The 23029-nt window shown below is 41.5% G+C and overlaps 1 protein-coding gene across 5 annotated transcripts in view; it reads right to left on the bottom strand.

Moving 5' to 3' along the window:
* Positions 1 to 1332: 1332 nt before the first annotated feature.
* Positions 1333 to 23029, bottom strand: part of EPG5 (ectopic P-granules 5 autophagy tethering factor) — a 54950-nt gene continuing 33253 nt past the window's right edge. For 3 of the 5 annotated variants that reach the window (XM_069001010.1, XM_069001011.1, XM_069001014.1), the window contains 20 exons: positions 22774 to 22915; positions 21514 to 21685; positions 20174 to 20336; positions 19439 to 19581; positions 18057 to 18213; positions 16879 to 17073; positions 15708 to 15921; positions 14778 to 14938; positions 14454 to 14661; positions 13642 to 13717; positions 12722 to 12825; positions 12350 to 12525; positions 11671 to 11856; positions 9958 to 10167; positions 9666 to 9810; positions 8407 to 8649; positions 7175 to 7394; positions 5583 to 5798; positions 4325 to 4439; positions 1333 to 3277 (listed from right to left, as the gene is read on the bottom strand). In XM_069001010.1, coding sequence (XP_068857111.1) covers positions 3095 to 3277; positions 4325 to 4439; positions 5583 to 5798; positions 7175 to 7394; positions 8407 to 8649; positions 9666 to 9810; positions 9958 to 10167; positions 11671 to 11856; positions 12350 to 12525; positions 12722 to 12825; positions 13642 to 13717; positions 14454 to 14661; positions 14778 to 14938; positions 15708 to 15921; positions 16879 to 17073; positions 18057 to 18213; positions 19439 to 19581; positions 20174 to 20336; positions 21514 to 21685; positions 22774 to 22915 — 3429 coding nt within the window. In that variant the 3' untranslated portion in view covers positions 1333 to 3094. The remainder of the gene's footprint in view (positions 3278 to 4324; positions 4440 to 5582; positions 5799 to 7174; positions 7395 to 8406; positions 8650 to 9665; positions 9811 to 9957; positions 10168 to 11670; positions 11857 to 12349; positions 12526 to 12721; positions 12826 to 13641; positions 13718 to 14453; positions 14662 to 14777; positions 14939 to 15707; positions 15922 to 16878; positions 17074 to 18056; positions 18214 to 19438; positions 19582 to 20173; positions 20337 to 21513; positions 21686 to 22773; positions 22916 to 23029) is intronic. The other 2 variants (XM_069001012.1, XM_069001013.1) reach the window with 1 other exon arrangement.

Here is a 23029-nt window from a genome sequence, read left to right as displayed (position 1 = left end):
AAGCTAAAGAAATTATTTCTAAACCATTTCCATCCCTGTGTTACACAGTTTTTTTAAGGCCTGACTACTCATCTCTTAAATCTCTCTCTTCTGAGATGAAGTCACTAGTACAAAGTCACAAAGGCCAAGCACAGACAAATCTCTAACCCAACTGTAAACATCTTCCAAGGCGGGGTGAACAGGCCCAGCTTATGGTATAGGGCAGTGTGGGTCAACCTGGAGTCCTGGAGAGGCAGACAGATCCCAGGATAAGGCTGGAAAGAGCAACACGTTGGCTTAGATGAGGAGGAGAAAGAATTAAGAAAGAGCAAGTGGCTTGAACCTACTTTCACGTTTCTACTGCTGGATTTGATGCTCTGTGCAGCCATCCCAGTGCAGCAGCTCCAAAACTGTTCCCTGCACAATCCCACCCCTGGTAACAACCACCAAACTGCTACTGAAATACCATCAAGCCTGCAAGCTCAACCCCAGGCTGGGAATCATTATTTTAAAGTTCACCCCTTCGTAATATCTGCACTGGGAAAGCAAAGCAGAATTTTAAATTACTTGGCCAGGATGATAAGGCGAGAAAAGAAAAAAATAGATGCAAGGATATACTTGAACCTGATCTTTTAAATCCCAGCTTAAAATCCCAGCAGTGACAAAGCCAGATTTAATAAAAGTAAGAAGAGATGGAAAGAGAAAAGGGAAGTTAGAGCAGACAGTGTAGTCACAGATCTGTGAGCTCAGTTTCACAGGTGTCACAGAGGAAAGAGACCTCAGAGATATTAGCTGGACAAATTGAATTGGATTTCTGAGCCCTTATGATTTACAGACATAGAGTAATGAGAACCCACTTCTACCTGTGCATGAGACTGAGGCTTGGCTTTCTGAATTTTTCTTTCAAAAATTACTTCTTTTAAGTCAACTAGTTTGGGTCCAGATAGAAGCATCAGACCTCACGTCCCAAAACCAACTCAATTCCCCCTGGTCCTCATGGGAGACTCAAACACCCACTCAAACCAGTATAAACTGGAGGGACAGTGCACACACCAGGAGGCTTCGGGTACTGAACTCATCTGGGAGATGCAGGGAATGCCAAAGTCTTTCCAGTAAAACTAGAAGGAATAAAAAGTTAATGTATTGGTCACCTCTTGGAAAATAAGGCCTCAAGCTCTGGAGTTCACATTTGCACAGAGAACTACAATTCAGGTTCAGACTTCAGCCACTGCCAGAATGATCATGAAGCCAGAAGACTGGTCTGTGGTGACACATACAGCAATTATGTGTTATCTGATGTGGATCCTGCTACCAAGTTGAAAATACCACAGTGTCTGTTACAAATTGCTTGATTTTCCTTTTTTTATTTTGCATGGTCTTTGCAGACAGAGCATGTTATAAATACAACATTTGTAAAAACTCAACAGCTGAAACAATTCCTCATTTTGAAAGTGCATGTCAAACACATATTTCTGACTTCTTCACATTTATATGCAACTGATCAATAACATTGAGCCTAATAAACCCAGTGGTTTTAAGTCTTTGGGGGCAAAAGCAGCAGAATGTATTCCTCCAGACATGAATTTTCCAAAAGAGTCTGTTAAAAACCACGCTGCATTTGTATCTGGTTACTATATAGGGGGATGTACATATATATATTTATTTATAGGCTCGCAGATAGAGCAAAGAACTCTAAGACCACATTAAAATGACGGTGATCTAATGACCCAGCTGGCATAATTAGCAGAATCTGCCAAGAAGGAAAAGGTGATCTGTCCTCTAGCACCAGAACCATGGTTTAAGAGCAACAGTTCAAAGCATCATTGACCAGACAGCAGGTAGCACATTTCTATCCCCTATTGACCAGAACTCATGTTTTAACGTGCAACCGTGTCATAAACACAAAGGCACAATTAATGGAGGAAGAGAAAAAGCGATCAGTTCCTTCACAGAGCTGTAGGGACTGGGACTGCAGGACCTTGGGCCAGCTCAAACAGATCAGTGATTAAAGGGACATCAAACAAGTACTGGGAAAAATTCTCCTTCTGCTTTTCCTAAACAAAAGTGCATCCTATGATCAGACAAGGCAACAAAAGCAGTGATCATTCAGATGAAACAACAGATTTACAGGCTCATGGTTCATGCTTTGGCAACAGAATTGTAACAAGTGATCACCAAATTTAATACAACAAAAATGCCTCTTCACAGTGTCATCTAAAATCCTGTCATGTCATGCCCAGCTAGGCAGAAGAGAATAAGCTTAAGTGGTGGTTGTTAAACATTTCCTAAACAACCAGACTTTAGTAATTAAGGAATCCTATTTAACGTGATCATAACTGACTGTTCCCCTCTCAGACACTGGAGATCCAGAAAATATGTCTCTGGATTTAAATCCCCTTGAACTTGGCTAGAAGTTACTTGCATTTCATCAAGCAATATAGATGCAGACACACTAATATTTAGAAAACAGGAAAAAAAAAAAGTTCTTTAGTTCCTATTTTTGTTGGTATTTACAGAAGTGGGTAAAGATTGTAGGCATGCCTCTAAACTACAGATTTCTGTGGGATAGCAAAAAAGTCAAGATTTAAAATACCATCTTTTCAAATACAGGGATTTCACAAAAATCACTAGACACACACTCGGTAAGACTCAGAGGTATCCTGGTTAAGAAAGTCAAACCTCTTTTACACACAGTCCTCCATTCACTTTGAACTGGTCTGAGTGATGACACACTGGAAAATAAAAAAAGGCACCAAGCAAAAATTTCAGACACTACAGGATGAGCTGTGCTGACTAGTGATTTGTACACCTATCCCCAGGCACCCTTCTCTTCAAAGGGCACCACGCACAGAAGATATTCAAGTGCTTTCAGTCAAAAAAAAAAAAAAAAGAACAAACCACCAAAAAAAGCCCCAAGAAACCCAAACCATTAAGCAATTCCACAGGCCTAAAATTCAAAAGGAAAGCAAGAAAACCTTGAAGTGGAGAAGACTTGACAGTGTGCAGTTCCTATTCACAGGTCTGACTTAATTAAAGTGGAACTCTGAAGGTAAAAATCATTTGTGCAATAAGGACGCTGTTTGTAAACCAGAGCCGCCGCCAGCACCCGGCGCCGCTACCGAATGCTGTCCAAATAATGCACTTCTGGGTACAGCGTGTTCACGAGCAGGGACAGGAGGTTATTGCCATCCCGAAGGCAGTGCTCGGGGTGCTTGATGAACAGAGAGGCCTGGGAGAGCTGCTCTTGGAAATCCATGTATTGTTTGTTGGATGACATGGCTTCGAGAGCGTTCAGTGCCTACAGGGAGAAGGGAAGATTCTGTTAGCTGTGTGTACCTTGGTCCGTAACACACCACCATCTGCACAATTCCCCTAAAGGATCCTCACCTCCACAGAGTACTCAGAACAAAACAACTGTAAACTACAATCCCATAACAGTGCTTCAAGTCAACTTGTATTTGTCAAGCTGTTCTCTCCCCAAGATCAACACAAAAACTGTCCTATTAAGGCTTCCTAGGATTCTGTAACCCAAACACTGTAAAATATTTACTTCATGAATTCAAGACATGGTTTCACAGACATTATGTCAAACTACAAGCTGCAACACACTTAGATCTTCACTTTAAGTTGTTCTGAATATATCGACTTTCATAAAACTACTGTTTTGTTCCCATTAATAGTATTAAAGTTAGGTATTAACTGTCAAGTTAAAAATTTTATGTAGAGAAGTCTGTGTTGGCAGGTCTAGCAAGGGAAAATGTAGAAAACATTTCTGAACAAGTTTTGTTCTTTTCTTAGAGAAACAAGTTGTACTGAGCTACTTTGCTTTGGTTTCCAACCAACTGCTCCTTCCTCTTCTCAAGAGCTTACTGAAGGAACACCACGGTCAGTGCACATGCTAAAGGAGTAATGTTTATTTGTCACAGGACTTTTAAGCCCTGACTGCACATAAACAAATGTCAGTGTGAATGTAGCCCTGCTTTATCACTGAAAAGCAGTGCAAACCACAACAGCACTGTTTTTTCCTGTTTGTTTTAAATTCCTTCTACCTGCTATGTTCCAAACTTTCTGAAGTCGGGCTTTACAGACATATGTTCATCTGCCCCTTTTAATTCTGTAAGATTAGAAAACAGTGCCTTCATATTAATGCAAAACACTAAGTTTTACCCAGGATCACTTTAGGACAGAGTCAAACACACAGTCCTGCTGCCAAAGTTCAGCTCCAAGGTGAGAGCAGGATTTACCCTGAAGAAACGCTTGCAGTGACTCTTACAAAGTTCACCCCAAAAGCTAAACAAGCACACAGAGAGGGCACGTCAAGCAGCCAGAGATGGGCACACCTCACCTGCTGAGCCTTCTGAGACAGCCTGGGCTCCGACCCAGCCTTGAGGCGCACCTGGCTCTCTGCAGGGATCTGCACCAGGAGGAAGGTGGACAAACTGCGAGCAACCACCCGAAACCTGCACGAGGAGAGCACAGAGGGACAAGGTGACACCAGATTTTCACATCTGAGCAGCAGATAAATTGTAAGATCTAACCATGAGGTATCTATTGCATGAGGAACGAAGTAAAGGCCTGAGACGATCTATTCCAGTGCCACTTCAATATCACAGAATCCCAGAATGGTTGGGGTTGGAAGGGACCTTAAACCTCATCTCATTCCACCCCTCTGCCATGGGCAGGGACACCTTCCACAAGACAAGGCTGCTCCAAGCCCCGTCCAACCTGGCCTTGGGCACTGCCAGGAGTGGAAGGGGATCCCAGCTTCCCTGGGTATACACACAACAGGACACAACACATACGAGAAGATAACAAAATACCCTTCACATGAAATGTTGCATCAGTTTCAAGACTAGCTGAAATACTCCTCACCTCACATCTGAAATACTCCTCAGGTGACAGAATATAAAACATTATTATGGCCCAAATCAAGGGATGAGTTGAATGACACCAAGAATTCCGGGCAATTTGAACAGCACTGCATCCCAGAAGGTCTTTATAAACACAAAGTTATGTTTAGGTGCAGGGTTGAATTGGTGTTCCACAAACAATTATGGGATTTTTCTCTCACCATTCTTTCCACAGTGAACTTGATTTTGACACCTAACAATCAAACTTAGTGTCTCTCTTTAGAAGGTAGATTGAATCATAAGCAAGCACATGCTCCTTTGAGCTTCTCTTAACATTTCCAATACCTCAAGGTTAGGACAGAAAATGCAATGTGTCTGCTTTTAAACAAAATCTTGTGAAGTCTGTGTAGAAAGCTGAAGCAGTTTTCTACAGACCAGCTGGAATTATCTCCCTCTAACAGTTCAAATACGAAGTATGTATCTGCCTACAAACTTTGCTGGAGGTGGACAGAATCATAACTGCATTTTCTTTCCTTTTTCACCACAACCTTTGCAGAGGTTCATACTCGCTTCTTAACCTGATGAACACACTCTCTGCTCTTTTTCTGTGAGAGGTCCAAACAACTTTACAGATCTGAAGGCAGCCTGGATTCTGATCACCTTCTGACACTGTACTGGGCATTCTGACCCAGGCTGCAGTTTCTTCAACAACATGACTCAAACCAATTGATTCACCACAGTTTCAGCCCTCACCTGGGTGACAAAGGAGACCTCCTGCCTAACCCAATAGCACCAAGCAATCCAGAAGTGAGTCTCTCCTCAGCCAGCTGGCTCTGCCGGCCCTGGATGGACAGCAGGGTTCGGATGACAGATTCAATCAGAACAGGGTCATCTTGCTCCAGCTGCACCAAGGATAACTGCATGGCTTTATGCCACCAGAGAAACAGCTTTGCCTCTTCCTTTGCTGAGCTTTAGGGAAGATGTAAGGAGAAAAATTAGAGAAAATAAGAAGAGTCTGATGCATAGGTTAAGAAGTTTATTTCTCTCCCCATTAGATCCATGAAGAATTCAGATTGTTAATTAGTGACAGCTAATTTTATTACATGAGGATAGCATAAACTATACTACCCCACCAGTTGTTATACTGCTGTAACTGCTACTGTTACGGATTTGTTCCACCAGCTAGCAGGTCTTTACTTGTTTGTTCTTTTTTTTACTTACCCATAAAACACTTTAGGAAGCACTGGATGTTGTTACCACAACAATTTAGACTTTTCATATGATCCTTGAGATTAGGAAACATTGAAGATTTTTGTTGAGTAAAGCCCAAAATGAAGTTCCCCCTATGCTATTTTTAGTCTTTCCCCAACCGCTGGCAGTTCAAGTTAACAAGCTCAGATTTTCCACATAAAGCAGCAGCATGAGTTTCCTGCATCAGACTATCCTCACATTACTCCTCCCAGTCATTTCCTATCCCAGGCAATCTCAGATCTGATGTTTAGAGCAAGGTTTAATCTGCTTTATATGGTGGCTTTGCTGTCTCCTTCACACCTTGGCAATCAAATTACTACAGTACCTACCACAGTGAAAGTGTTTTTTGAATTTCAAGAAACAGTGGGAACATACCTTTTCCCAAACTGTTCTTTTATAGAAAATATGAACATTATCAACGCTAACACAGAAAAATGATAATCAGGTTTACTAAATCCTGGCAACTTCAGCAGCAACTCTAACTACAGTTGTTTCATACGTTAAGTATTTTTATTTTGACCCCAAGGCTAGGCATCCTTTCCCCACAGAACCCAGTTATCTGAGAAGTTTTACAGCAATACAGGCCACCAACCCTGGGCATCCCACTAGATCCACTGGCTCCAGACTTGGTTCAGAGCTGCTGCACAGGCCCCATCCAGCAGCTTTCAGCACCAGGTCTCTCAGAATGCCAGACTGAATATTCAGCACATAACACATCCCATCTTGTGGACACACTGGGAAGTGGAACCCAGAGTGATTCAGGGTTTGCTTTTGGTCATTTTAACTGAGCACAAATCCAGGCTGTCATTGAAACCGAGCTCATCTGACTGAAAAATGACTGAAACTCACTAATTTGCTAGCAAATTAAATTTCTTCTTCTCTTAAACCACCACAACTCTTTTCTGTTGGCACTGCATATGGGCAGACTCAGTATTAGTAGATCGAGAAGGACAGGCCATTTCATCCAGCACCCTGCTGAAATTAACTTAATTAACAGGGCCACCTAATTATACCAGCTATACAACTCTAAATAAACTTTAACATAGATAATAATCTAAAAGTTCAGGCACATTCAGAAGCTTCAAGTTTCATACCTGGGGTACACTTGCTCCAGCCATTTGCTGATGGTCAGCAGGATTTTCATTTCATTGGTAAGGGTTTGGTCAGTGTTCAGGCATTGCAGCAGGTAGACATAGAGGGTCAAGTAGCTTCCTAAAGACAGGCACTCCTGCAGGAATTCCTCCATGGTTAGCTCAGGAACTTGGAGGGAGGCAAGTATAGGGCCCCAGCCTAACTCCTGGTGATGAGGGGAATCTGTGAAGAAAGTAGAATAAAAAGCATGTGAGAAAGCAGCACTTGGTAAAACCTAAGAACCAGGACTACTAGTTAAGAGAATCTGGGCTGGTTTAGCTGTTTTTCAGGGAATCGGCATGTCATGCAACTCTCTGATGGAGAGGAAAGAAAAATTCCACTATCACAGGGCACCTCCTTGAGGTCAAGGTGCGATTATTTTCTCAACATTCAGCCAGGACTAAAATTTGAACATTTTAGCAATGGAATTAGAAGTATTTCCCTCAGGTGTACTGAAATCTTCCACAGAGTGAAAGAAACAGAAATGTAGTTCCACAAGGATTATGTAAACAGAAAAAAAAAGAAGAAAAAAAACAAAAAAGAAAACCACGCACACCACACTTACAGAGTTTTACCAAACCAGAGTATTTTTTTCTTAAATTAGCCTACAGAACACCCTACAGAGAAGGGGAAAAATGTCTTTTGTTCTCCTGGGGGGATTTTTTTTTTTTTGTGAAGTCCTCCACTTTAGCTGGAAAAATGGCAACACTACACAGAGCAAATCGGTTTTCACAGAGACAGGTATGGATATTAAGGAAACACACAATTAGAGCAGTTGTAAAACCCAAACCACAATCACAGAATCACGGAATAGTTTGGGTTGGAAGGGAACTAAGAGACCGTCTTATACTAACTACCCCCTGCCATGGGCAGGGAAACCTTCCATTAGACCAGGTTGCTCCAAGCCCCATCCAACCTGCCCTTGGACATTTCCAGGGATGGAGAAGCCACAGGTTCTCTGAGAAACTTGTGCCAGGGCCTCACCACCCTCACAGTGAAGAATTTCTCTCTCATATCCCATCTACCCTGCGTCAGCATGAAGCCATTTCCCCTTGTCCCTACCCAAGGCAGAGGGGCAGGAACAAGGTGATCTTTAACACCCTTTCCAACCTCAAGCACTTCGTAATTCCAGACGATTTGTGCACAGTGGCATCCCAGACTGACCAGAGGCTGTGACACAGAGACAGGCTCCTACCCTTGCTGAAGTAGGAAGTGATGCAGGCCTCCGTGGTCTCGGCCATGTGGCGCACGGAGGCCAGGCTGTGGCACGCGGCCGTGAGGAGGGGCATGGCCAGCAGCCCCTGCACTCTGCTGTCGATCCACTTGCGCAGGCTGCCCCGCAGAGACTCGGCCGTGGTGATGCTGGAGTTGTTCAGCATCATCAGCGTTTCCGTGAACAGGCTGCTGAGGGCCAGGTGGCGCGTCTGCAGATCCATGTCTGCAAGGCAGAAAGCAGAGAAGCATTTCCGTGAAGAGACGCTGGAACCCAGGTTCAGCTTCACCACTGGACGCTTTGTGTGGACACTGGTCTTCCTCGTTACACATCTTTGTGGGCCATGGGCAGAAGAGACACAGCCCCTCACAACCGTTTCTGTGGACTACAGCGAGACATGGTTTTCACCTGAGCTCAAAGTTTGACAGAGGAACCTCAAGATGGTACTGGTACTAAAAAGGAGATCTAGATAAATCCTGTGTGTCTGGACACACCATACCACTAGGGTACACCAATATACCTCTTCTACGTCAATACTGTCAAGTTTTACCAGTTTTATGATTTAGAACCATTTGTGAGAATCCACTCATAGAATCATAAAATGTTAGGGGTTGGAAGAGACCTCAAACATCATCTAGTCCCAACCTTCCTGCCATGGGCAGGGACACTTTCACTAGACCAGGTTGTTCAAGGACTTATCCAACGTGGCCTGGAACACTGCTAGGGTTAGGGCATCCGCAACCCCCCTGGGCAGCCTGTGCCAGTGTCTCACCACCCTCACAGTAAAGACTTTCTTCCTAACATCTAACCTAATTTTCCCCACTTTAAGTTTGTAGCCATTACTTCTAATCACTCAGGACCAAGAGAATGGATTTGTGTCATTCTTCCCTTTAAAAAAGAGGTAAATGACAAGTAAAATAAAAATTGGAAAAAACCCTAAACCACTAGATGACAAAGAAATTAATCCCTCAAGCTCCTGTGTATCAGCCAGTTTTATTCACAACACAACCCCTGTTTTTAACGTTGGTTCTGTCACTCTTGACAGCTCCGTGGAGTAAGATTCATACTTTTGCTTTGTGCCAATAAACCACTTAGATATACATCTCCAAAGCACCATGCCCTGTTGCCCGTAAGGGACACATGACAGTAATGCAAATAATTAAATCATCACAGATCAATCTACTCAGCAGAACAAAGCATTGAACAGCTTTAAGTTGATTTGCCATTTCTTCAACACAAACCTGGGGGATTAAAGATGACTACATCATCTAGCAACTTGGCCATTTCTTGTTCCAAAACTGCAAGGGTTATCTTTCCACTTTGTTCTAAGGTGCTGAGGAACTGAACCACCTGGCGAATGTATGCTCGGCACTTCAGTGTTGCATCCTGTCAAGCAAAATTAAAATCAATTAGGGGACCAAAAAAAAAAAAAAATCACACCTAGAACTCTTTCCTTATTCTGTAATATACACAAGCAGAACTTTGCAAAAGCCAGTAACAGCATGGAGATGCTCCAAAACTAGTTCAACTCACAAGGTGGATGTGACTATCTGAAGATGCCCCAAAGCCTGCTGAGATTTTCAGGAGCTTCACGATCAGTTCAGCTCCAGCATCCTTGGCAAGGATAACGGAGGGAGGGTAGTGACTGTTGCAGTAGCTGATGATGCTTTGGTAAGATGAAATGCCCACAAGCTGCCAAGGAAGGGAGCTGGTCTGTCCAAGAAGATTTATGAGTGGAGATTCCTGAAGATTTAAAGACATCGGTTTAAGCTACACCTTCTTTGCAGTTTTCAATTCATATGCACAGTACTCAATACTGGAAGAAAGATCTGGCTTCAGAATTTGAAGGAGATGGAGCAGAAAAGCCACAGAAATAGATGACCATTGGGAGTCTGTCTGAAAACCAATTCCTTATTCAAGCAGTAAGCTAACACATGTATTTCATCTCTAGCATTTGCAGAACTGTATGCAGATTGTTGCAGTAGCTCTAATCAAGCATGAAAGTCAGTGGAAAAAAATATTAAAATCTGACATGTAAACACCTAAAGATGGCTAGAAAGATATGGAGACCCTTCAAGTTAAAGTCACTTCAGTACAGGTTTAAAAGAGGCATTAAAATATTATTTTTAAAAATAGGCTAATCTAAGTTCACAGTAGAAATTGTGTCCCTAATTTTTGATTCAGTGAATCATCCACCAGCCTGGGAGACTCCACATGTGCTTTTTCTCATAAACACCACCCTAAACAGCACAGCAGGGATGGAGACACAGCTCACACAGGCAGTGCAAGTCAGCAGATGGAAAACTGTCTGTTTACAAGCAGCTCTCATCTATTCTTAAATATCTGCAGTAAAAAAAGAGCCCCCTGGACACAGAGAAACACCAGCTGGCATGGAGCTGAGTCAGGAGAGGTGCAGGATGGCTATCAGGAGAAGGTTCTTCCCCCAGAGGGTGCTGGGCACTGCCCAGGCTCCCCAGGGAATGGGCACAGCCCCGAGGCTGCCAGAGCTCCAGGAGCGTTTGGACAGCGCTGCCAGGGATGCACAGGGTGGGATTGCTGGGGTGTCTGTGCAGGGCTGGGAGTTGGACTCCATGACTACTTCCAACTCAGGATATTCTATATCCTTCTCTACGTTTCTACAGGTTTTAGGATGAACAAATACTAGAGTTGTGCTGACAATCCAGAACTAACACAAATTACACTACTTCTACAGGAATGTGACACTGGTACAACAAGTACTTCTCAAGTTGCTCATGCTGGAACACAGGGCTGAGAAAGTTTGAGATTTAGATCAAGGCGTCACAAGAGTGCTCTGGGAGGCAAAAACCTCTTGACAGTGTGTCAGTTTAACACACTGCTGGAGGGAAGGAGGGAATTCCTGAGGCTGACTCACACCATGTGCAAACAGCTATCTTCTGAAGCTTGAGAAGCTTCTGATAAGCAAACACGTTCAGGTCAAAGCACATGAACTCTGGTAATTTTCCTAAACTGAAATACAATGATGGTCAAAGGCTGCTGGTGACATCTTGATGCAGCATCTTGTAATGCCTCAGAGGAAATGGAGAACAGAAGATGCTGCAAGTGGAAGAAGGCTGACAGATGTGAAATGGGACTTCTTGAAGACAATCAAGACCCTCTGCAGAGTCCTCCAGAAGCAATGAACTGGACTTAGTCACATTGCATGTCCCTTCTAGTAAAGGATTATTTTTCTTTTAAGAGATGGGTAGGAACCTTCACAAAAATTACCTCTTTGCCCATAAGCTGTTCCTCCTTTGCCAACAGCACCATCATATACAGCAAACAGACAATCATGTTGTGAGTCTGAGGGTGGGGGTTGGGATTCCAGGCATCAGAGAGGACACTGACCCAGTTTATTTCACATAAAACATAACCCAAGAACAAGAAACAACTCTTGGGGCTGCCTCTTTCAATCTAGAAAGGAGAAAGGAAAAAGGTGCATAAAACAATGCAAGTACAATGTAAGATGTAAGTACTTTTATACTTTTTAGTTCCTTAGCCAACTGTAAATCTACAGCAGCATTTTAGGTCAGCAGAAGAGTAGACAAATGTCTTTTCTCCATCATTTCATTCCCCCTCTTGCAGCTTTACCTTGTCTCAGATGACTTGGAAGTGAGAACAACATAGCACTAGCAAAATATATTAAATCTAATTAAAAACATCATATACATAAGCAATAAATGAGATATTCAAGCACATCAACGAAAAGGGAGCTGTACAGCTCCCCACAACTTTGTCTAGGACTCAAAAGCACTCCTTCACAAAAATCCATCACAAACTGAGCAGCTTTGAAAGCTACAAACAAACTTTAAAAGCCTACTTGCTAAAAGAACTGTCTCTTGCTCTCCAGCTCTTTTCGAGGGCAGCACTGACTACGAACTTAATTCAACAGTTCCCATGAACTCACTTTAAAGAACTCTTCCATAAGCATCTGGTCGGGATGCATTTCCTTCCATGGAAGCCTTCTGAACTCAGTGTGGAAAGCATAGAGAATAAACTCTGGCATTTTGGGGGCTGTGCAACACTCACAGTAATGCATTAGGTGTAACCAGAGAGCCCCATGGTGGCTTGGCAACAGCTTTTCTAGAATCAAAGAAAATTGCTGAATTAACAACAGAAAAAAATTCAGATAAAAACTTGCTTTCAGAAGAAAGTCTATTTCTGAAGATGAAAACTTGTGAGTTACACTAAAATACACTGAAAGAAAAAAATGCACACTAAATTTCTGTGGTTTTTTTCTCCAAATCAGAAGTGGGGAGGCTTAGGATTTCATGCTCACCTTTAAAGCTGTCATGCAAAAGCTTGATGCAATCTGCAAACAAACCGACCATGGTGGAGGCTACAGGAGTGTCACTCTCCAGCCAAGGGTAGCAGGGCTGGCTACTGAAAACAGGCACAACACAAATTTCAGTGTTCAGTTACCTGATCATAAACATTTGCAATTTAAATATTCTAAAGCAGTGAAGTACAAGTATCAGCAGTTTGGGACTCTTCCTCTTCTTCCTTAGAAGAGCTGCATGGTTTACTATCCCACTGAAGATCCACTGAGTAACCAGAAATTACTTGTTTGGTATTTCATAATGGAATTAAAACAACAGAGTTTCTCAGTGATATTATTCACCAACTGCAGACAACCTTCTAACTTCAGTGCTGATGGTGCATTCACAACTCCAAAAGCTTTTAATTTTGAAAGAAAGCACAATTTGAATGTACAGTAGCATAACTAACTTTTCACGTGAAGGCAGAGGTACACAAGGTAATAGTTCATCACAGCACTGATTTAGCCTGAAGTTTCTTTACATACCACTGGCATTTGGGGTTATATTTGTTTGGCTTTTTTGTTTCCTTTTAAACAGGTATTATAGATATTATGGAAGCTAAAAAAAGGGAATCTGAAATTCAAGTTTCAGTGTTTTTAAAACTGAGTGAAATCCTTCACATAATCAAGCTCTGCTCATGTTACTATTACAAGATCTTTGTCATATCTAAAATAATTATTCTATCCAAACCTTGGAAAATTTGATGTAGGTCATTAATTAGTTCTGTAATTATTAAGGAAATGACAAAGTGAGACTTATTTAAATGGAGGGCAAGACAGTCACAAATTATTAAAAAACAGGTAATAATGAAAGTCATTCTTACAGGACTAAAGTCCCTACTTTAGCAAAAATTCATTCAATTTTAAAATGCAATATATACCTTGCATCTTCTTTATCCAAGACCAGTATCCATGGTTTAAAGAGTCCAGCAATGACTGAATACAAGGACTGCAATGCTAAAAGGAAACAAAACAAAGTTGCTTTTTTTCTTTCAAATCAACAACAGTGAACGTATTATACTTTTCTAAATTTGCATATAGTATCCTTTTCTTATTCTAACATTCACAGAATTTTAGAATAATTAAGACTGGAAAAGACCTCTAAGATCATTGAGTCCAACCATTCAATCAGTCCTTTCTAGTCAAATAAAAATTTAAAATACAATATGCTTGATAATAACTGGTTAACAATATGGCTGTATGAACAACCATCATGAGCATTTTGCATTGTTAAGATGTTTTATTAGTATAATTTTAATAATACACCGGAGATTGTGGGGGTAACGATGATCCACGCTTTAAACCTCCACATACTAAAATGTGTTAATTAAAATTTAAATTAAAATTAATTAAAAATTAAAGTAAAAGCCAACTTTCTCCAGATCTAAATCATGCATGATGAAATTCAGTAGTGTCTCCTTCTAAACCTCTGCTCAGTGCAAAAGACTATTTTTCTTGAAGAAAGTGCAATCGCCTCATGATTTTGAAGCAAGCTCAAATATAAAAGAGCTTCCTTCTCAGATTATAAAGCATAAAGTCCTACACAGCCACAAAGTAGCATCAACATTTCCCATCTGTATTTTAATACAAATGCAAAGAAAAAATTTTACTGTTTATTTAAATGGCCCTTAACAGGCGGAATTAGAGAAATTAGGTGTCTGTTCTTAAGTAATTTGCTTTTAAGACACATTACCTGCTAAAATTCTGCTGCTCCCAATAGGTTCTTGGGCTAGATTATCAACTTCAGAGTCAATAAGTCGTTTAACGAGATACTCCAGGAATTTGTTCACTTCAGCCACATAAGGAGTCCATTTTGAAAACAGGCCGAAAGTCCTGAAGTCCACCGAGGCCAGTCGGAGTTTGCAGAAGGATGTAGAAAGCCATTCTATTGTCTCTCTGACCTGTAAAAAGAAGGAAGCTATTAATCAGCTGCAGAAAGGTTGCACAGCAGTGCTATCTGTCACTGGAGGGAAGCTGTTTCACCTGAAAAATATCAACCAACCCAAGAGGCACCCACCTGGTCTGTAGAGAGGAGAGTTTTTGCAGCCTCCCTCACCGCAGGAGCTTCAGCAGAATCACTTCTCTTGACACTGCCCTGCTCCATCACCAGTGAATCACACCCCAAAGCTCTAAGTGATGCCTTCCAGCAGTCAGGGCTTAGAAGCTGCTCTGATGAGCCTTAGGAGAAAGAAGGGAATGCACGTGTGAAAACCACAAAGTTAGTCCCCTTCTCTCAAAAAAGGTTGAAATTAGAGCTCCCTGCTACATGAAAAATTAGGTAACACAGGAGTTTGAAAGCCCCAAGTTTAAGAGTGAGAGATTATCTCTAATTTGCAAATATAATCAACATTTCCTTTTGGCATCTACATGTTTCTCTTCTTAGAGAGCTTCCCAGGCACTTTGTACATCCCTGGCCACAAACACACATTTAGAGACAGCTGGTACCTCAGCAGGTATGGTATGACAAAGAGAAGTACTTTTGCTCTCATTTGAGGGACACATCAGATTATGGGTGGCATCGAATGTCAAGCAGGACATTTTCAGCAGATTTCAGTGTCAGTTCCAGGTCATCATATTTCCAGTTCTCCACCTGATACTGAAGGGTGATCAAAAACCCTTTGGTTTTGGTTTCTGTATTACAGACTGTGGCATAACCATAATTAATAGGTGCTTCCATTAACAGGAGACCACTCCTCCATCCTTCTCCTGCTACGTGGGCTGAAAAATCTGTTGTCATGGATGTGTGGGCCCTGAGCCACAGAAGAGCTACAATATGTCTAATAAAAATACATCACATAGCAAGGCACATGAAAGTGCCCACAGAAACCAAAGGAAGTCTAAGTCATACTGCATTTGTTGCTGTTTAACTCTACTGCACAGAGTTCCCATTTTTAAGCCAGAAGGGTTCTGCACAAGGAGCTTAGAATGCATAACCTCAGATACTTACTTTGCACAAACAACCTTAAGAAATCACTGTAGTGGTCAGGGAACTGATACTGGAGAAGGTTAGTCCAATGCTTGCAGAAGATATTAAATGGCATCAAAATATCTTCTTCAGGTTCCAGGCCACATGCATTGAGGGCCAAGTGAATGGATTCCAGGAGCTGGGTGCGCTCAGAGAGAGGCGGCTTGGCCACGCTCAACCACTGCGTGAGGTCAAACTAGAACAGAGCACAGGGAGCATTCACAAGCACAAGATTTGACAGCCACAACACCTTTGGGAGAAGGGAGGAATTGCCAGGGAAATAAAATCATGACATTTTTATGTGTTTAAGAAAACCCTCATGAATGTGTATCTTGTTAGCCCTAGCTCCAAACCTCACTCTCCAAAGGCTATGATTTAGCATAACGCAGAAGTCCCTAGATTTATTAAACAGCCCTTGGCAGGGGGGCTCAGATTAATAAAGATGAATCTGAGTTTCCATACAAGCATTAAACTGGACCTGATGTCCATAGTCCATAAATTTTTAGGTGGAGGAGCAAAGCTTTCATAGCCTCTTGAGCACCTGCTCAGACCTTGGTCAGCAGGGACAATGCTGGCCACTGTCACCATGGACAGCTCAGAGTCCTGCCCAGGACAGCCCCTCTGCTACTTCCAGCTGTCACCCTGTAACTAAAGAGGAGAATCAGAGCAGTATCAAAGGCCAAGTGTTACATTAATTTCTCCACTGGCAGTATCATGAGTAACACGATACGTGTAAATCACTTGCTATTACCTAATTCAGTTTTAAGACAGGCAGGAAGGACGTGGGTGCCAAAGAGAGCTGGCAAATGCAGACACCGTTCCAAATTTTGTTATAAGATACCCGGCATTCACTGGCTACTGTGATGAATGTCGCTGCAGAGATAATCAGGCAGAAGAAGCCATCAAGAGATGGTTTTAATTTCAGCACTAAGCCCTGGGAAGCACATGCTGATACTATGTGTGCTAGAAAAGGCTATTTAAGCTATTCCCTTTTGACTCCAGCACCTCTTGAGCTTAAATTTCTGTTCAGTATGACCAACACAGCTCTACAGAACCTGTCAATGCTATTTTAAAATACCAGATTTGCACCTCTTTCCTCTTTAGCCCAAAGACAAGGTCTTCAGGGGAAGAACACCCACAGACCAGACTTTACCTTTGTCAGCAGCATGAAGACAACATCACTATTATCCTCACTCAGAAAGGCCACAACTTTTTCATACAAAGTCACAAATTCACTGGGAGAGGCAACAGGAGTGAAGTAAGGAGAAAGGAGAGTACAAAGCCTTCGATTCTGCAGGATTGTCTGGAGCAAACGTTTGCACTCTGATTTGGTCCCACTGATGAACACCTAAGAAAAGTGGGAATGGTGGAAAAAATAACAGCCAAATATGAGCCAACTGGGAAATACATCTCTTAAGCTAGTTGTTTAGACAGTCACAGTTTTGGTCCTTTTATAAAAAGGGAAGCTTTTCTCAAAAACAGAAGACTGTATGAGATTAACATCAACTAAATGCTGTTGTTCCACAAGATATAACACAAAACAAACACATCTCCCTAGCACATTTTAAAACAGCATTTATGATTGCATATGCTGCCTAGAAATACCATTTTTTCTGATGGAATAGCACAAGAAAATGAATCCTGATCTGACCAGCCCTGCTTGATAATAGGAGAAATTTAACAGAACTACAGCTCTGAAGAACTTCTCAGGACTTCAGCTGTTAGAGGTGCTCAAGGACAGCTGCACATGGAAATAAGCTGCATCTAAGATAAAAATAAGGATCTTGACCCAAAGCAGAGGCTAGTGATTTTTCTCAGTGCACAAACACAGCAAACATTACCACCACCAACAAGCACTTATCTTCTCTTCCAGCAAACTTCTGGTATAACTCACTACAGAGAGAACACTGCAAGGCTGTAGAAGAAAACGTCTAAATACAGAAGTTGACAACCAGACATCAACCAGAAAGAGACAAGTAAAAGCAAAGTCTATGCTGAAACACACTTCTATGAACTGAAAGTATCCAAACCTTAATCACCTGCCAAACTCCAGCATTTAACTAGCACAATGACAATTTATTAACATTAGGCAGGCACCTCAGAGCAACAGTTTTTATTTTGCTTAAATGCAAGCTTTGCCTTTCCTGAAGACTCTGCATATTACACAATTAGTTGAAAAGAAAATGGGATAGAAGCTTAGAAATTAACTTTCAGGCTTCTGAACATGCTAGACCCCGCAATGTCAGCAAGCAATCTGAATAAGAATAGGCATCCAAAAATCAAATTTAAAAAACTTAGAAAAATATTTTCATATTCAAGAAGTAAACTCACTTGGCCCAGAATCTCAATGCAGGACGTGAAGAACTGTCTTGTGGGAGGATTGCGTTGAGTTTCATCACATACATATTCCACCAGTGTAAAAAACAAGCCAATTCCAACTTTCTTGATTGCAGGCATAGGCTGCACCTTGTAGATATTTATCAGGGCCCTAAAAAAATTAGTTAAAAAAGGCAAATTAAATTTACACATGGAGAATAACCTGTGACAATAAAGAAAGGTTTCTTGCCAATATATAGCCTTGAGGGTATTTGTGATATCCCCTGAGTATCCCTCCTTCTCATATCCAGGCTGAAAAGTCAGAGATTTAGCTCATGTAATTTTGCTGCCTGAAATGGGTACTTCCAAACCTTAGAAAATCTCTATAACCACAGTCAGAAAGTGAACACTGAAAGACTTCCACAGCAGAGTTCCACTGGATTACTTCTCCCACTAATCAAGTAATCATCATATTCTGATGGCATCTCAACTACCTTTGTATTGCAAGAAAAACTACCTCATCTTATTTCACAGGCTCAACAATAAAAGAATTAAAACAGAATCAATCTTTTCTTGTGTGTTGCCGAGTAAATGTTTTGTTGAGATTAAATCCCAGCTGAAGAAGATGCAGTTTCACAGATGTAAATCCCAAGAACTAGTTCATCCACAGAATTTTTCAAATCAATGATCAAGAATGAACAAGTAGAAGTAGTAAGTAAATCCTTTTACTTATACAATCACTACACTCTGTAGCAAACCAGCTCCACTAAGAGAATCCCAGCAGAAATTTGGAAAACTGAAAATGAAGTTGCAAAAGTGGACCTCTGGAAAGAACTGTAAAAGATCTTCAAGTGAGGAAGAGGGCCTTGGATGACCCCATTTTATTCACACTCCCTAAAAGAGTGGCATTATCTAGCCTGCTTCCACTGCACCATTTTGTTTCACAAACTGAAAAACTACTTCAAATTATAGCGCTCTATTAAAGAATTATGCCCTGCACTATAACACAGAAAAACCCATAGAGAATCATACTGGAATCATGTAATTTAGCCTATAGCTGAGACAGCTGTGGTACAAGTTTGCCACTTCCTGAAGTGGAGCACAGCATCCGTGTCATGACTCAGTGTGCTTTTACAGGATTAGGAGGGCTATTATAAGGCACAGAACAATAAAAAGAAGTAGAGAACAATAAACAGAAGTACAACACAATACTGTGTGCCCTGTTGAGCCTCAGTGACCCTCTGATAATAAGAAATACTCCTTTAGAGGTCTCAGGATTGTTGGCCCAAGCTGACAAGCATGAGGGAAAACACATGAACAGATTCCACATTTTAACTCTAACATACCAAAATGGAAATACAAACACCACTGCCCAGAGCAGTGTCTGAACAACCTACGTTATGAAATTCTCCACGTGAACAGCCGCTTCCACAACACCCAGAGAAGGTGGCTTCATGGCTTCTGCCTGCAGTTGTCTCACTTCTTTGCGCAAAGCATGAAGCTGCTGGCTCACTGCTTCATTTTTGTGCTTCCCTTCAAACTATGACAAAAGGACACATACTCACTTCAGAATTAACATGGTTTTGCTAAAATTTTTCCATGTTGCAGCTATTCATAAAAACAAAGCACAGTCCAGTCAGAGAACTCTGAATTTGGATGGTTTTCCCCCTGAGAGCTTTGATCAGATTCAGTAAATTGTGCCAAAGCACACATCTTTGGACATGTTCCTAATTAATTATCACACACACTAATATAATTCATGTCTTTTATCTAAAGCTTTTAGTCCACAGGGACTAAAACTTAGAGGGGATCAAAAAATTCATTTACTAAGCAACATGGGAATATTTCTTTAAACATTTTAAGGCTTCTATTCCTACCAGCAAGCAAATTCCCACATCCATACACTGGGAAGCAGTTTAGAATGGATGCCATGAGCAAAAAAAAATCATGCAACAACTTATTCTTCAGCTTCTGCTTCTCCTTCTGAGCATTACACATGAGTTGTTTCAGATCACTAATATGTCTGTGGATTTATCTGGTCAAACACTACCATTTTTACAGTAATTCAGCCATTTCACACTCATCCTCTATGTCCAACAGCCCCAAAACAGAGGTGATGCCGTGCCTCTAACCTGGATGGTGAGCTGAGCTGCTCCCTGGCAGCCTTTGTTTGAAGTTCCCCTGCACTCCAGGTGGAGGGTGATCTGCTCCTCCCTGTTGACATACAGCTTAGGCACCGTGTCCAGTATCTCACTGTTCAGAGCAACATGCTGAGACTCCCAGAGAGCTGCAGTTCTGAAAGGCATTTATTAATAAAATTACCACAATCTTTCCCGGAAACGGTAATGCTAAGATTTTATAAGCAACAGAGGAGACTTCAACTTGATGTGCTGTACAAAGACTCATGACACCTTTCTGGAAAACATAAAAGGTTATTAAATGAAATTGAGCTAAAACTTCAAAGTAATAGCACTTCAAAGTAATAAAAAAAACAGGTTCATAAGAACAAAAATACTCAAGTATGTGTGAGTTCTTTTGAATTACTTTACATGACAGCCTGGAAGGACACTAAACAGAATAATCTCTATAGGAAACGTAATTTTCCACCAGACAAAAAAAAAAAAAGCTGGAGTGTGATGATTCAGTCAAAAGGGGGAAAAAAAAGAAAGAAAAAAGAGAACCCACCTAAAATTAATGCTGGAATTGTTTAGACACAGCCTCTCGTGGGCTTAGTAGTTTTTGTTCCAGTTCATAATACTGTTATTAAATGACTACATTGAGTAAGAAAGACTACAGATTGACCAGTTGTGATTGAAAACAATTCAGCTGGATATCTGAGTAGGAATATTAAAAACACAAAGTCTCTTTCATTCACAAAGCTAGCAGAACCAGAAATCAGATTTCTCTCCTGGGTGCTTCATATTGCAACTACTACATCAGTGCCAAAGGGTTAAATAACTCGTTGTCAACAAATCTAGCCTAAAAGGAGGCTTTATTTCAGGAAATACGGCAAATGAGAAAAGAAGTTAGATGTTGTCTGAGGTAATCTTGGTCATTAGATAAGACTTGTGCACTCTTATCTCAGTTGAAGAAGTAGAATAATAACATGATAGACCTGAAGAAAGAGAGAACAAATGGGACAAGAAGCAGAAATCAAGTACTGACAGTCTTGTGCCAACACCACAAATGAGGCTGCTGTGAAGGGCATCTTCAGGAAGAAATTGTTCCCTCTGAGGGTGCTGAGGCCCTGGCACAGGTTGCCCAGAGCAGCTCTGGCTGCCCCTGGATCCCTGGAAGTGTTGGACACTGGGGCTTGGAGCACCCTGGGATAGTGGAAGGTGTCCCTGCTCACAGCACGGGGTGGAATGGGGTGAGCTTTAAGGTGCCTCCCAACCCAAACCATTCAGAGACTCCATGATCATTTTAAGGCACTGCTGGACACGCTGCTGAGGCACAAGGAACACAGACTCACCTGGCGTGTTGCTGCAAGATGTTCAGGTCCTTGCGCATGAGCTGGATTGCATCTTTCTGACTCACGAGACTGGCAGAGGAAATCACTGGCACAGGAGCTTTCATCGTCTGCAGTGGCAGAGGGGGTTTGGGAGTATCAAACTTCTTCAAATTATTCATTATCCTCACTTTGGCTACAAAAAAAACAAAGGAGAAACAAGTTTGGTCAATAAGAAAAGTTTAGGAGAAGCTGAACAAAAACATTTATTTTTTGCATGAAGCATTTTTAACTGCAGACAAATATTTCTCAGGATTCCCCCTTTTAAAAAGGAAAAAAAAAAATCACTCAACTAATCTTCCTATTTTTGTCAAAGTTTATTTCACACAGCTAATTTTCATGACCAGCTCTTCCATCACACAAAGGTTAGGATCAAAAGACCCAATGGTTTCCTTGTTTTCCCCAAACACTCCTATCTTCCAGTTTTCCTGTCACCCCATTTATTTTACTCATCTGACAGAGGCTCCCAGACAAAATTCTAAGCAAGATTCATGTTCCCTTCCCTACAACTCATCCTCATCTTTAGTCTTGTCAGTGCCAATTCCTCCTCAAAGCACAGCCTCTCTCTGGGTCTGCCCTCTCCTCCTGCTGATTTCCATTCAGTTTCTTTGTCCAAACAGTGCCATTTCACCTATGGAACTATTCCAGTTCCCTTCTATTCCCTCACTCCTTCCTCTTCTTTGGATCAGCCCCAAATCCAATCTCACTGCATCCTTAATATACCAGCCACAACTATCACCCCTTTCTGTGCTAGAACAACACTTTTACCATGCCAAAATTCCAGGGAAACACACTGGGAAAAACAACACTAAACAGAAAACAAACAAACAGAACAAAACTAAAAAAAAAACCAAAAAACAGAGAAAATATGTTTTCAGGTACAGCTGGTTTTACCTTTGCTTGCACCTGTCACTGTCTGAACTTTGGGAAAATGTCTGGAGCATGCTCTGTGCAGAGGAATTTTTGGGGAGCTTGCCCATGAAGCCCTAGCTCTGCTCTGTGACATGGCAAACTTGAAGCCAAAAAGCATCAATGTTAGCCTCTCACATGAGAATCTTAGTGAGAAAACTGTGACAACTTCAAGGAAAACACTGCACCCATAGAAAACAAACCATATTAATAACTTTATTGACAGGCATCATCAAACTCCTAAAGGAACCAGAGCTTTGACATCCCAGTAAGTCTTTAAGGCACAGTTTCCATAACAGTATTTTTATCTCTTACCTGACAAAGGATTGGTGAAATCTGTTTGCCCTGCAGAAGCACAGGTTGTATGGGACTCAAGCTGAACCTGCAGCCAAAGGTTCAGAGTTTCCTGAAACTCATGGTGTATGAGTTCCACATTGACATACTCCATCCACAGATCCTGAAGCACAAAATAATTAAATTATCATCCCTATTTTGGTCAGTACCATGTGCTGTCCACCCATCCTAGGACCTGGGGAACTAAAGCAAATAAATAAAAATATACCCTGCAATT

The sequence above is a fragment of the Aphelocoma coerulescens genome (genome assembly GCF_041296385.1).
Source record: "Aphelocoma coerulescens isolate FSJ_1873_10779 chromosome Z unlocalized genomic scaffold, UR_Acoe_1.0 ChrZ, whole genome shotgun sequence".
Classification (NCBI taxonomy): Eukaryota; Metazoa; Chordata; class Aves; order Passeriformes; family Corvidae; genus Aphelocoma; species Aphelocoma coerulescens.
Note: the sequence above shows the minus strand (reverse complement) of the source record. Positions and strands in the feature narration are given on the sequence as shown.